General features: G+C 36.8%; 1 protein-coding gene across 1 annotated transcript in view; it reads left to right on the forward strand.

Moving 5' to 3' along the window:
- The window catches only part of LOC139740394 (ATP-binding cassette sub-family C member 5-like), a 39741-nt gene extending 30509 nt beyond the window's left edge, over positions 1–9232 (forward strand). The window contains exons 22-28 of the mRNA XM_071650986.1: positions 705–794; positions 1764–1953; positions 3106–3265; positions 4408–4486; positions 5238–5351; positions 5878–6042; positions 6849–9232. Coding sequence (XP_071507087.1) covers positions 705–794; positions 1764–1953; positions 3106–3265; positions 4408–4486; positions 5238–5351; positions 5878–6042; positions 6849–6947 — 897 coding nt within the window. The 3' untranslated portion in view covers positions 6948–9232. The remainder of the gene's footprint in view (positions 1–704; positions 795–1763; positions 1954–3105; positions 3266–4407; positions 4487–5237; positions 5352–5877; positions 6043–6848) is intronic.
- Positions 9233–16095: the final 6863 nt, after the last annotated feature.

Genomic DNA, 16095 nt, shown 5'->3' on the forward strand with positions numbered 1-16095 from the left:
GAGGGAGATACCAGAAAATATTGCCCAAACTGAAAGAATATTGCCCGAGTCGAAGACGAGGGCAATATTCTTTCAGTGAGGGTAATATTTATCTGGTATCTTCCTTATGACCAGTCAATATCATCATTATTACCTATCCCCTAGGTAAATTAGGAAAATATGTGAATACGGCTATACACTATGATATAGATGAAGCCACATTTGACTACCTGTAGATCATCACCAACATGTCGAATAATTGAAAAAATGTTCATCAATGTATATCATTCAACTCCAACTTCCCAGATACAAATGTGGTTGTAACAGGCGAACTTCAAACATCTGAACGTTTTTTACACTTTATTTTTGCTTCTGTTTCAATTAGGAGAGTTGTAATAACTGATGGTCACTGTGCACAAATGGACTAGTCATTGTTTGACGCGTATAGTGCTGCAGAAAGTGGACGACCTTGTATGAGTTGATTTATTGGCGTTCTTCTGCGGTGCGTGTAACCGACACACAGCGACGTCCTTGAATGTTTTCTCTTTGTGGTCGACCGGAATGTTTACATGTAAAGTGAATGGCGAAACCCGGAAGAAGCAAAATACCAACGAATATTGACTGCTGACCTCCACGACCCTGCAAAATACCAACTGCAATTGCCTCGCAAAACTACCTCGTATAGGTAATAATTACTAATATTATGGTTTCAATTCTATCTTCAGCTCAATGGTCTGTTCCAGCTGACGATGAGCATGTTAGCAGACGCCGAAGCACGTTTCTTTTCCGCCGAACGAATGCTACAGTACATCAAGGTAAGACTACAGTACGTGTTCATCTGCACTTCGTTAATTCTGGCTCTCTCTGTTCCGATGATCGTATTTGACAGGATTCGACATTTTTGCAAAGGCAGCTCGCTATAATTTGAGGACACGCACACACAGCGCGCGAGCGGTGAGCTCGCTCCGACCCAGCTGTGTGCGAATATAACACCAATCCGCCACTATCTGTGTGCGAATCCATTGCGAGCTGCCTTAGCAAAAGGCTACATTATAATAGGTGGGCCGGTGCTACCAGAAATTGATGTCGGGCCACCAAATTTGCAAATAAAAAGGTTATCTTTGGGTGGTCTGATGAGACAGCTAAAATTCGAAATGAAATTGTTATCATTTCGGGCCCCTAAATTTCTCTATCAGACCACCAAAATTTCAAATTCAAAAACTTTAGTGGGCTTAAGGGTCTCCAGAGAAAAAAAAATGTCAGTTTAGAGCCCTGTTTCAAAGAAAGAAAAACTAAACAAAAGTGAAATTTAACCTTTTCTTTTTTTCTTCGTTTGGTGTGTTACATAAGTATGATATATCATGTGTGTGTGAAGAATATTAACACATTCAGAGCATTCCTCGGAATGATATTAGTATGGAGTGCTTTTATTGGTGGATGAAAGAAATGCATGTTCTGTATTTTGGTTGTTGTATGGCAAAAAAGTAGCTATCCCTAATGCAATCTCAGATATATATGCAGAAATACACAATTATTACAGAGCAAGTTCTCTCTTTCACTGTTACTCTCTATCCATCTCTATCTCTTTATGTACATGATATATATGATTATATACATGTAAACACACACTCCTTTGTATCGAAAACTTTACTTTTTTTTAAATCTGTGAAGGTTTGATTTGTACTCTGCAGTAAGTCAAAGTAAGCGATTCATTGTAAAACGATATGATATGAAAACGAACGAGTACTGATGTCCTTTGTTACGTGGTATCTCCCTGATTTAAGAATCTGAAGCCTGAAGCACCGGCCAGCATTCCAGACAAGGAGCCCCCCGCAGACTGGCCACAGGCGGGAAAGATCTCTATCGAAGACTATCGAATGAGGTATCGCGATAATTTGCCGCTGGTGTTGAAAGATGTGAACTGTAACATCAAAGCTGGAGAGAGAATCGGTATCGTTGGGCGGACAGGGTCAGGTAGGGCATTCAATTGTTTTACTATCGCTCTTTCTTCCTCTCTTTTCTCTCTTCTCCATTTGTCTGTGACCCGTCTTTCTCTATGTCTGTTATTCAATTTCAATTTAATTCTATAGTATTCCTTTACATTGATTGAAGCTGATAAATCCACCGCTGTGTCGTAAGTTTGTATTTTTTTCTTGTAAATCCAAGTTGGACATTATGTCTTAACATATTTTGTTATACTTTATGTATGTTCCCTCGAGAAATACGAAAATGAAAATTGAATGGAAATTAAATCTGAGATTTATTTCCATTTGTTCACATAAACCCTAACAAAATACTTAGTATACATTATGCAATTATTATTTTATCATTTCTAGAAAATACATAATAAAAGTGTCCTGAAGTATAATAGACTAATTTCATTACATAAACAAAAAAAAAAACTATCAGGGTACACTTGGAATATTGACAAAAAATAAATATTTGAAGTGGCCCATTGAAAAGCAGAGGTTGTAAGACGTTGGTCACTTATGTAGCCTACTAAATATTATCTCAAATTAATTCATATATCTATATCTATATCTATTGTACCTATATCTGTATACACACACACACACACACACACACACACACATATATATATATATATATATATATATATATATATATATAAACCACAAACAATAGCTAATTTTGAATAAAAAACAACAGCACAACAACAATGACAAATTCCAAATTAAGACACTGGCAGCAACACTGGTACAACTACAGTGATATTACATCTCTCTCCGCTTTATGGTCTTAATTTGGTTTGATTTGGTTTGTTTGTTTGTTTGTTTGTTTGTTTTTGTTTTTTGCATTTTCAACTTTTTAATACCTGGAAAAAGTAATATCGGTAATCATTTGTCGACATAACTGACAACAGAAGATGCAACGCAAACAGAATTTGCAAATGTATTATCAACTATGGCTGATATATTAAAATGATAGATACAGTGTACATTGGTCATCGATTTCATAATTCTTTTTTAGTGTATTATAATTATGTTGGGTAAATTGCAGCCTCGGCCGCAATAAATTCCGCTTATCTATAAACGGCATTACCGGCATTATGTGCAACATGATGTGAAGTTCCATAAATTGTCTCTAATCTCCCTTTAATTGCAGGTAAATCCACTCTCAGTGTCGCCCTCTTCCGTCTAGTGGAAGCAGACGAAGGCCAGATTTCCATTGACGACGTCGATATATCGCAAATCGGATTGTTTGATCTGCGATCGAAGATGTCGATCATCCCGCAAGACCCTGTCATGTTTATTGGAACGGTCAGGTATGTTTCCGTGGACAGCGATAAGAGATATCGATAATTTCATACAATCATATCGCAGGACCGTGCTGTCACGCCAATGGAAACGTTTATCTGATATTCCCATTCAGTATTTTGGAGAGTATGAATTGTTTCAAGAACTAATTTCCGTTAAAAAACAGAGTACCTTCATATCTAGTTTAGATATACTTCATGTGACTTTATGTCTTCCCGGTAGAGATCACATTTTAATAGTGTCAGCGTATTCTTAAAGTCACTATTTACCATTTGAATATTAAAAAAAACCAACTTTGGTACTTCAAAGTAATTCTGAGATATGAATTACAGAAAGAAACAACTAATGTAAAAAATTAATTTTAATCAGTGTAATCAATGTTAAGTATTGCTATATATACAAAATGTGAACAATAGTTTTATCAAAATCGTTTCTATAAATAAGCAGTTATGGTTTCTTGAGAAAATTTGTGATATCTCCTTAACCCATTCCCTTCTGGAACCTGGCGGCCTGTGTATTAAATTAGGTATCTATGGGGATTTCAGAATTCGGCATATAAAGGGTATATTTGTCACTGTGGCTTTATTAGAAAAATTTTATGGTAGGATGTTTTATGATACAACTGAACTATGCATCATATGTGACAACTCGAGCTTTATTTAATCACAACTCCCAATGGTAAACAGTGGCTGTGAAGTAATGGATGTCTGTAGGGTGTATCTATACTGTTGACTACATAATCGTTAATTTCAAGTTTCTCAGTGCCTTCATTTTCATACCTCCCATTTTGCCTTTTGAAGAAGAAGCGAATTATACAGAAATAACTGTTGATAAGAAAATAAAAACAAAAACGACATAGAATAATCCTAGTATAAATAAATAATATTTGCACAACGAGAAATTACGTAGCAATATGTGATAGTAATGGCCGTGAAGTTTCTAGTTCATTCCACAATGAAGTGAACGAACAACGTGCAAAATTGAATCAATATTGTTTGCAAAGCTTCATAGATGCTTTCTTCATTTTGACAAGGTAGATATTAAACGCATTGTGCAATAATCATCTTGATGATGTATTTGGTTCTATGATGATGTAATGTAATGTAATGTCATTGGAAGTTAACATAATTTTCGCTTTCCTTTTCTGCAGATATAATCTCGATCCCTTCAATGAGCACAATGACGACAGGCTTTGGACTGCGCTGGAGAAAGCGTACATGAAGCAAAAGGTGACACTGATTTTTATGGCATAAAGTAAATGGATGTAGATCATCCGGGCATTCAACATACCGAGTTTGCTTAATTTGAAACAATTTTGTAATTTAAGCAAAATCAAATCAAGTTTGTTATTAAGCAAGTTTGCCGTGCCAATGGAAACTGGAATTGCGGAGGGTGATTTGAAACTTAATTACAATTAAGTTTCAATCACGTTTCGCCAGATTTGAGCAAGGAAACTAGCGTGTGAACGTGATTGACCTCAAATCATGTTTTGGGGGCGGAGCTTACGTGACCCGTCAACCACTTCCGGAGAAAAACCGCGCTACTACACAGGCTACAAGAGTGATTGACGGGAACTCGGAAAGAAGCCACACCTCCCCTCCTCACTCTGATATTCAAAACCGCAGAATCCACAAAGCGTCTTCCTGCGTGTGAACGGTACCGTTGATTTAAAACTTAACTGCGAACAAGTTTGTAGTCAGATTTATAATTAAGCAGCTCGGTACGTGTGAAAAGACCCCATGTCGATAGTCATGAGCTTCAGTATTTTTTTTTTTTTTTTGCAGACGTGAAATTTTCAAAATAGCTGTAAAATTCATGTTCGCTTCTGTCTATTTTCACCACAGACAGAAAACTTGCTTTTAAGAACTTCCTTGTGTCTGTTGAATGAAAGCATACAGTGTATGTCACAGCAACAGTGTTATGCGAAGTTGATGTACTCATCGTTAATGTTATTCCTCATTTTCTTTCTGCTGAAAAAAGATCAGTTCGCTGGACCAAGGGCTTGACTCAGCAGTGACTGAGGGAGGAGATAATTTTTCGGTGGGAGAGAGGCAACTCTTGTGTATGGCGAGAGCTCTTCTTAGGAACAGCAAGGTAAAGACCCCGTTCACATCCCGAAAATCAGATAAAAATATTTTGTCTTTCATTGCGTCTCCACATTAGAAGACGTGCAGGTAGTCTATTAAAAAATGCTGCCTCGGATTTCTAGAGAAATGAAATTCTGGCAGAAAGAGGAAGAACTCTGCATGTCTGCTGCCCTCTTCCACAGATTTATGTATTCATCATTGAACATTATTTCTTTAATGTGAAATATCATTTTCAGCGCTTGGTCAAATCAAAGTGAGATTACAACTTTTAATGTTTTTAATATTTGCTATTTTTAATGCTTACAAGCATTCTCTTTTGAAAGACGTTTTCATGCAATTTTAGTCTTTTACAATGTTCACGTCACACGCTGTTGAGTTGCTGGAATCGAATGGTTTATATTAAGGCACAGAAGAGTAAAATCTACTTGGAAAAAAAAAAGATGCTTTTCCCATTTTCCCAATTTCATATTTTGCATGTGTAACGTCTTTTCTACTGATTTTCACCCCTCATTCCAATCCTCCCACCTGTTCAGATTCTCTTCCTCGATGAGGCGACAGCAGCTATCGATACTGAAACCGATAGTTTGATCCAGGAAACAATCCGATCCGCCTTCGTTGATTGCACCACGCTAACGATCGCTCATCGACTGAACACAGTCCTAGATTCAGACAGAATTCTTGTAATGGACGATGGAAAGGTGAGAAATCGAGATTGACACAACTTCCAATAAAGCCTTTTAAAATAAACTAAGATTAAAACGATGAGAGATAAATACTGTCGTTCAAATGAATCATCAAACCCATATAGATACAATAGTATTGAAATATAGTATAGTTGTCTTGACAATGACTACCACAGGAAATGCACAGTCATTTTGTTCTATTATTATTATCATAAGTATGTATAACCACATTTATTATCAATGAAAAGTTATCTTTTCAAGAAAAAAAAAACCCAAGTCATTCGTAAAGCCTCCACCCTGCCCTTGCACTTTCCCCCATTTTTTTTTTTCGTGTTTAAAATCCCAGAGAACATTGTTTATGAGGAAACGGTTGTCAGCTCATTAAGCGTAATATGCAGCATATGATTCTTGTGACAACCCCTTCAACAGCATACACCAGAAACAATGTATGTTGTGAAAGAGAACGTGCAAAATCCTCTTCAATTCGTGTCTATTAACGATTCCTTCAGCGTTTGTAAATCTATTTCATTTTTTAGAAAACCAAATTTTACTGAAAATTTCGTGTTTCTGTTAAATCAATGATGTTCTGAACAAAAGTCCTGAGTATTAGCCTCTTAATCACAGCAATCCGGGTAGATAACACGCACGGTGACTGATCTGGAACCAATGATTAGTTATTCATGGTACTATTAAATTGTCAAAAACAAATGGTTTTATCGCTTTTGTTAAATGAAATTGCAAGAAATTGGTTTAGCACATACCAACTACTTTGTATTAAAAGATGATGTAGAAAGTAAAATTGGGTAATTTTTCTTCGACAGGTGGCGGAATTTGACTCACCGGCGGCTCTACGGGCCAATCCGTCATCAATCTTCAGCGGTATGCTCGCGGCTGCCGATGCCCAGAAGAGCGGGAAATGAGACCCGCGTCACGTGGTCTCCATCAGAGTCACATAAAAGATGGGCTCCCACGGCGTACCACTCATGGCGCCCAAATCTTGCAAGGGTGCCAGTGGTATTTTGTATTCCGTCTTATACCTCACAACAACTCATCCCGGTAGTGGAAATTGAGGCACACGCTCAGGAACACACAAGCATAAGACGATGAATTTTGGGTTAAATGTTGTTGATTATCACATTCTCTTGGGACTCGCTGAAGCGAAGTGGCACATGAAGTGTTTAGAACGACTATATAGCACTTAGTGTAAAAGTGCCCAAGATGCAAAATGACGTTGAATTACACGACAGTGATCATAATTCTATACAGTATACAGACAACTAATCGCTTTGCTTGTCATGATACGTTTGCCCTGTCAAGACCAATATCTTAAATGATGCTGAACCCGTACACAGACATGTGATTGTTATCGATTGGACAAACACAGTTATAGCCTAGATTGTGAAGTGATGAAACAGATCCAGATCAAAGAATTTGATAAGTTACCAGGCCTTTATTTTGCCCACACAACACATGCTTATGACCAGTCATTAGCACTTTCACGTCGCGATTGTGAACGGGCGAGATTGAACGTTTTATGTACATGCGAAAGTTTTAAAACACAAATTCTTTCGACAAGGATCTGGATCATCATTTCATAAAACAAATAATACGTTTTATTTTGTTCGGACATATTACCTATACTCTGTACCTTCGAATATAGTCCAAACGCCCTCGGATGTGTTAGACTGTTCAAAAGTATACCTTGTGTGGGTTATTTTTACTAATGCCCTCTCTACATAATGACTGTCTATTATTCTTATAATACACCGAAGCTGTCATCTCGATGAGATTATATGATGTTACGGTTTTATGAATTCTTTCGTAGAGGGCCTAATATAATACGCGTATAACCTATGTAAAGTCAGGGCGGTGACCTCACCTCCCTGGTAAAGCACACGCCACCCTCTGTCATACCAGGGAGGTGACCTCCCTGGTCATACTTAGTACTGTTGGTGATATCAATTTCTGTCTGTCGGTTGACTGCGTCGACAATGTATGACTATCAAGTGAATCGGCACATGGTTACGACTGTCCGCTCCCCCAAATTGAACGCTCGCATTTCCTTGTCGTAAAAAAAAAACAAACCCACTTATCGTCATTCAGAGTGCCAGAGTGTTTAGTATGAATCACTTTACACTTAGTTTATATCAAACTTCTTTTTCTGATTCTTGCATTAGAAATGATAAGAACAAAATGCTCAAAATATTATTGATTTTCCCTGATTTCCATACGTTCCTTAGCCCATGAGTAAACGCACATACACACACACAAATACACACACACACACACACACACACACACACACACACGAAGGAGAACAGAAAATTACAGAAAATCCTTACAATCCTGTTAAAACAAGTCTTTTATAAAGGCCCTATACTCTTATGTAACATAAGGAAACACTTCACGGTTGTGAGTATGAAATTAAGTGATTAAAAAAAAAAACACCTGCATGGAATTAAATTCAATGGAAATCTTTCTTTTGCATTTCTTATCATGTATATATATATATATCTCTCTAAAAGGTTTATAACAGGTTTATAACAGTGAAATCCATTTCCATTTCTCTTTGCTGAAGAGATTAGAAAAAAAAAAACTTTTACCGTGTATATTTACGGGCTTTAGGAGTACGCCAGAATAAAACAGCAATGGAGATATGGGTAGTGGTTTTATGTTTTCCAAGAGATCTTAAATGCATTACGCGTTAGTAACTTCTCCGAGAAAGTATTTGGGATGTGACTATAGAAGATATAAGACCTGATCATGTAAATACAAAACATACAAAACCGAAAAAACAACAACACCGTAATATAACCTACTCAGCGAAACTTTAAATACATGTATTAGTTGTTTCTTTTGTCTTCCTCTCAAAACGAGAAGCGTTCAACATTGTGACCTAGTTCGTACAAACGTATAGTGCGTCCTCATCTTCGCGTGAAAAAAAAGATATATGTGTTGCAAGAGGAAAGACTATTCATGACAATTTAACCCACAGTGAGAGTCTTTGTGATCAATGATCTCTCATTATACTGTGAATATCGTCACATCGTTGATAATTATGTCTGAAGAAACTGTGTGTTTGAATGATTAAAAGTGCCTATTCCCATCATTGTAACGTAAAAGTTCTGTGAGTTGAGCATTTGTTGTATACTTTGCTCATTGACCTATACGCCATATACATGAAATGACATGTTTTTTTTTGTAAAAAAAGGAAGAATATGAATAAATTGAATATAATTTCAAATTTTAACTATGTGAATCAAAGCGTTTTGATTTCTGTTGTTTCGAGTCAGTGTTATGTGCATGAGTGAAACATTAGAATGTTTGCCACTGAAATTACACAGATTTTTATCTTAACACAGGACAACACCACAAAATGTCATCGTAGTCATCAAAGTAAAGTATGCTACGCAGGTAACTCAAAATACTCCATCCCTTTACAATTTCCCCTATTAAACTATCATGTAGCTCGGTTAATTTTCATCTATCGCAATGAGTAGAATTACCTGTCCCCCAAGGTAGTCATGTTTTCTTGGGCAGAAAAAGACATTTTCATATTGCATTCTACAATGAACCACTTCTGTTCCCCCCCCCCCTCCCACTGACCACTGGAGGCTCTTGATCCCCGTTCTGACGAGTTTCGATGAAATTTTCTGGGGCAGAAAAAGACATTTTCATATTGCATTCTACAATGAACCACTTATGCCCCCCCCCCCCCCCCCCTCCACTGACCACTGGAGGCTCTTGATCCCCCGATCCCCCGTTCTGACGAGTTTCGATGAAATCTGAGCCGACGAGTTCCCCGGACGAGCTCCAGACACCCGCGCCAGTAGGTTTACAAAAGGTGATACGTACCAATCAGGGGCGGCGCAGGCGGGCCCCCACACCTTTTTCAACCCGGAAGTACGTAAGTGGCACTAAAATGGGAGGGGAGAGAATGAGCTGAGGACCTTTTTTTTTTTTTTTTTTTGCTTGTCAGCTGAAGAAACCCGGAAGTGGACGGGGACGGGGATAGATGAGCTGAGGATCTTTTTTTTTTTTTTTTTTTTTGCTTGTTAGCTCATGAAACCCGGAAGTGGGCCCCCAAACTTTTGAAGACACTGCGCCGGCCCTGCCAATAGGCCTACCAGACAAGCCTTAGAACCTGTTTAACCTGTCTAATGACAGTTAGATCATCGTGCACTTAAACAGACTTTGATAGCACGCCGGCTGGAAACGCCTGATAGCCGCACAACACAATTCTGCACACATCGGACTGACTCGACACTTATCCGACTGACTCGACTTGCGACTTGTTTTTTTTTAATATCTTGTTAATATCTGTTTTTTTTTAAGAAGAAGAAAAAAAAAGAAGACGCAAAAATCTGGAACCTCATGCAGCAGCCCCCCCCCCCCCCATCCACTTGATTCCGCGGCCCCTGTAGAATATAGGCCTACTACATAATGATATACCTCTTTGTGTTCTATAGTAAGTGTATAAGGATTATAATACAAACACGATTTGTTTTTACTGGAATTTGCTGAAAGGCACTTACAACAGGAAGTCCACACTGCAGTTTGTAACTTGGTAATCAAGACAAATGGAATATACAACAAAGAAAAAAAAATGACTAGCATCACGTGAAATTTATGCTTACAAGAATTTGACATTACAAACTCCGTATTCATGCGTATGTTCATCTCAAGTTGAAATACGTATACTACTGTAAAACGCGACACACTTGTGGCATAAAATTTTCGCGAATTAGCGTCGACGTGACGGCCTCTTTCGCGGCATGAAATTTTCGCAAATTTTCGCCATTGGCATTCAGTGCATACTGAAGACAAGAACTTTTGCGCACATTTTAATTTCGTGAATCTTGGCTCCCTCGAAATTCGCGAAATTAAAATGCACGCTAATATTCCTGGTCTTATACAATGTACATACAGGACTGCACACTTGAGAGTGTACGCTTATCAGTAGAATTTATCCGTCGCAGCGAGATGGAACAAAAAGAATAATAAAGTAAAAAGAGTAATAAAGTAATAAGAGTATAAATACGAGTTAGCTTCGTTTTGTGGGATATCATAGGGCTATCATGGTTATTGCGATCCTATATTACCAATTTGAGATATCATAGCTATTGTTTGCTATTGTCAGTGATTGCTTGCATTCAAACAGATCCATGCACGCCCACCTAAAAACGGAAAAGGGAACAACTCGGTTGGGTATTCAATAATACGTACTTAAAATTTTGTGAGTGGACTGCAAAATGATAGAGAGAGAATGGGAACAACGGTAATCTAGAACATAAATATTGAATTTATTACCATTTTAGGAGCAGGTCGTTAAACGTAGGCCTACCATCCGTGTTATATTAAAACGAAATAAGATATCGAGTCGTAAAAAAACAGAAAGTCCAAATTTTCTGTGCAACAATAAGCACCATCTTTTGTGTAAGAGTCCTGAGGGTTTGACACATAATCATTATGATGGAACTCTCACGTAAATCCTTGAGTTCACGCAGTGTCATAGGTCTATATATTTGACAGTTTTATCATCCTTTCCGACCCGAAAAATATTTTGTTCTGCTTGCTCTAGAAAGGAGCCTGTATTACAACAACACGCAGAAATGACAGAAAGTGTGAGATACTTTTCTTCATTATTAAAAAAAAACAAAAAAACAACAAAACGATACCACAATATTAAAAATATACAATTTGCAGATTTCTCCCCCAGTTTACGACACAATAGAAAGAATAAACGCAATTAGGAAACGAAGTCGTAAAAGATGTTCCATGTCTGGCCGATGGTGGCAAACTTTGATATCATTTTGACAGTTCAATCGCAACAAAACCGTTAAATCATGACGAGCCGAACAAAGTTTATGCCGTCCTTTTCAAAGCCAAGAAATAACTTTGCATAATTTTACCTTTTCGTTATTGACTGAACCTAATGATAAACAGTCCCCATACGAAACATTTGATGTCTTAACCCGTTCCACACTGCATTCTGAAATGCCCATAGACTTAATACTGCAGACCACCAGGCTCCCGTACGGAATGGGTTAATTCATTGACATTTAGCTATTCCACCAGTCATAGAGAAGTTTGTACAATAATAATAATAATAATATGTACATCATCTGTAATGCGCCTTCGATCTAGTAGCCTATTCTGAGGCGCAGAGGGACGTAATTATAAAAAGAATAGCATACATCGTAGTCATAATGTACATAAGAAGGTTGAAAAAGGAGAAAGAGATAGATAGAGATATACACCCAATGAGCAATTCGTTGAAAATTTAATCAAAACAAGATGCGAGCATATGTGATTTCAGAAGCTTTTTAAATGTTTCAATGGTCTCTGCTGATCGGATCCTCAGTGGAAGAGCTTTCCAGAGAGATGGGGCTGCAGAAACAAAGGCCTTTTCTATAATCGATTAGCCTTTACCTTGGTTTTTTTTTTTGGGGGGGGGATTCAAAGCATCAACTTATAACAAAATAGACAAAAAACAAAGAATGATTTCCTTTCTACCAATGCCATTTACGATTTGCTTCTGATCAGATGCTTTCAGATATCTTATTCAGGCCACAAACATTCACACACATGCGTACAACACAATGACACAATCATGACAGGAGTCACATAATGTATATAGCGCTCTTACGCGCGCGTGCGCGCGCACACACACACACACACACACACACACACACAAGACAGATTCTGATTAAGCTCTTCCATTTCTTCCTTTATCTCTCAAGAGCTTTAATAAATTGATGCAACCTCCGCCAAGGACTGTTTTTTGTGCTTGTTTTTTTATGCTTCTGCTGCTAATACTTTGCATTCCCTCGTCATACAGTTGTTCTCTTTCTAAGTTTAATTGCCGTGACAATGGTCACGCACCTTGCCCGCCAAAAGCCACTGTCTGATGGCCAGTTTGGTCGTTAAGATACCGTCGTAAAATTGAAATCTTGCAGCCTAATTGCGATTTCTCTTTTTTTCTTTTTATTTAACTGTAAACGTCGCTGACGTCAAGACTTTCCAAACAATATTCTAATAAATATAAGACGAGTGGCATTTCTTTGATACCAAGACCAATGCTATATAAGAACTCTGAAAGGAAGTGTTTCAAAGTGAAAGGAATGCACGTTTACATAACCTACCACCGTGTCTTGCATGCTGCACTGGAATCTGATTTTTTTTTTAAAAGTGCCTTCTTTGAGTGAGATAAGGACAAATTGATGAGATGGGCATTTCCGCTGCTTGTATATGTGAGTAAAATCTGGTAGTGTTTTCTGGTACTTTATGTCTGTTGCCACGCTTGTTTGTTTGATTTTTATTACAATGCAAGTTCAATATATCGGTCTCCCAACGAGCGTTGATCGATCGTTTCTAATAGTTGGTTTCTTTTTATTTGGTTTTCTTGCCCCCATCCCACAGCTTTAAAGTGAAATAAAAACATAAAAAGAATTATCAGGAATGTGAAGTTGTCGAATACAAAGAAATAAAGGGTATACATTCGAAATAGATATGTTATCATTTGACGTTTGTATATTATATTGGAAATGAGAATAAAAACATGAATGAATGAATGAATGAATGAATGAATGAATGAATGAATGAATGAATTAATGAAACAGAAGAAATCTAAATAGAATTATGCATCGCTTTAGTACTGCGTATAAATTCCTAAAAGCTTACATAAAAAGGAGTTCTAAAAGCAAATTCACCCTTGCAGTGGGAAATGTCAAAAGGAATATCAATTGCATTTTACTACAAATGAGAGCCGTGAATATCACCCGATCGTACAGTTAGATTTATTTTATTGATTTTAAGTTTGAAATTATCGCTGAGGCTGGTGTCAGTGCCATCCCACGAGACCGACACCCAAGAATCAGTTTCCAAGAGTCATACAACCACGAGTTCAACTCCAGGCAGATAAGGCCCAATGAGTTCGACGCTATAGGTAAAAACTACCCGCGAGTTCGACGTTACAACATGGGGCTTAATGTGTCGGTCTTGTGTAGGTCTTGTTTGCTCAGTGTCGAACTCATGGGTTGATTGACTCGTTGCCTGTATGACTCATGGGCTATATTCGAGTTTCAAGTTTCAAGTTTCTTTATTTCACCAAAGCAAAGAAGATATAAAAACAAACAAGACACATACAACAACATTGAATACAATAACAAAAATATCAGTTAAACAGTGTAAAAGGAATTGCTATGCATGGTAGGCAGCAGCCAGAAAGGAAATGTCCCTTATTTTCAGCTGACCTAAAAACATTCGTTAAATTTCTGTTACCAATGTGTTCTAAGCAAGTAAAACATAAGAACAGGACAAGACTAAGACATGACAATCGACACAAAATGACAATAACAAAATACTTGAAGTCTCATAACATAAAGGGTGAAAACTGATGCTCTTAACTTAAATGAATTTGGTTGTAATTAAAGATAATTTTTTATGACAAGATTTGAATTCAAAGAGTTAGCATTGCGTATTTCAAATGGGAGAGAATTCCACAGAATAGGACCACTGTAAAGAATAGATCGTTGGTAAAAAGATGTACGAGATAAAGGTAGGTGAAAATCACTCGCGGTTCGCGTATTGTAATTATGAATTTGATTATTGTATGTGAAAAAGTCCAAAAGAGTTTTTGGTAATATAAAATTCTTACATAAATACATACACAGTTATGCAAATCCCCACTTGATATTCATACATATCATTCAATTGTAATATTTTCAGGGATAAAAAAAAAAGTGGTGGGGTATGGGCAAGATAAGAGGCATGGGCAATGATTCGTATTGCACGTTTTTGAAGAAGTAATAGTCTTTGAATCAGACATTCATGAGCATTACCCAAAACAGTTATTCCATAATAAGAATAAGGTCAAATTATAGCATTATAAATTGATTTCAAAACAGACTTCGGGAGAAAACTAAGTTTGTACATTACACCAATATTTTTGATAATGTATTACAAATATAATTAATATGATTAGACCAATTCAACTTATTGTCTACAAAAACTCCAAGAAATTTCAGTGAAGAAGATTGCATGATTTGAGAATCACACATGTTAACAGACACGGTGTCAATGTTACATTTTTCTTTGTAAATATCATAAAATTAGTTTTTGATATATTAATTAATAATTTATTCATTCGTAGCCAACTTGTAACATATTGTAATTCCTTATTAAAAACCTCTTGTAAAGAATCCATATTATCATGAGATAAAAATATGCCTGTGTCATCGGCTGCTCGGCAAATAAAATGCCTTGTAAAATATTAGAAACATTTGGCAAATCATTTATATATAAAAGAAATAAAATAGGTCCAAGGATCGCTCCCTGGGGCACTCTACATCTTATGTTTTTATATTCAGAAACATTCTTATCAATTGATACAAACTGCTTACGATCAATCAGATAACTTTTAAAAAGATTCAAAATAACTCCACGAATACCATACTGACCTAATTTAGCTAAAAGAATATCATGATCAAGCCTGTCAAATGCTTTGCTCAGGTCTAAAAATAAGCCAAGTAAAATTTTCCCGTTGTCTATTGCACAGATCACCTTACGAATAAAATCAAACAATGCAGAAGATGTGGAGTGCCCCGGTCTAAATCCATACGGATTTTTCATGATGATATTGCACTTTGTCAGAAATTCAGTAAGCCTAGTGGAAATACATTTTTCAAGAACTTTGGAGAAAACGGATAAAACTGATATTGGGTGATAATTTGTCATTAAATCAGGGGAACCACTTTTAAAAACTGGTACAACTCTTGCAATCTTCAGTTTATCTGGAAAAATACCAGATTCCATGCACTGATTAAATATTGCACATAAAGGTGTACATACCAAATGAATAGCTCTTTTCACAATTCCCATATCAATATTATCGTATTCGGCACTGACATCATTCTTAAAACTGGTTACAACATCAATTATTTCTTGACAAGTAATTGGTTTAAAAAATGCAGCTGACTCAACTTTTGTAACATATTGAAGATAATCATACTCATTTGAATCATCAAAAGATGAATTAATATCGCAACCGATATGAACAAAATATGC

The sequence above is a fragment of the Diadema antillarum genome, unplaced genomic scaffold (genome assembly GCF_040938485.1).
Source record: "Diadema antillarum isolate AM-2024a unplaced genomic scaffold, OU_Dant_1.0 seq00000853_RagTag, whole genome shotgun sequence".
NCBI lineage: Eukaryota > Metazoa > Echinodermata > Echinoidea > Diadematoida > Diadematidae > Diadema > Diadema antillarum.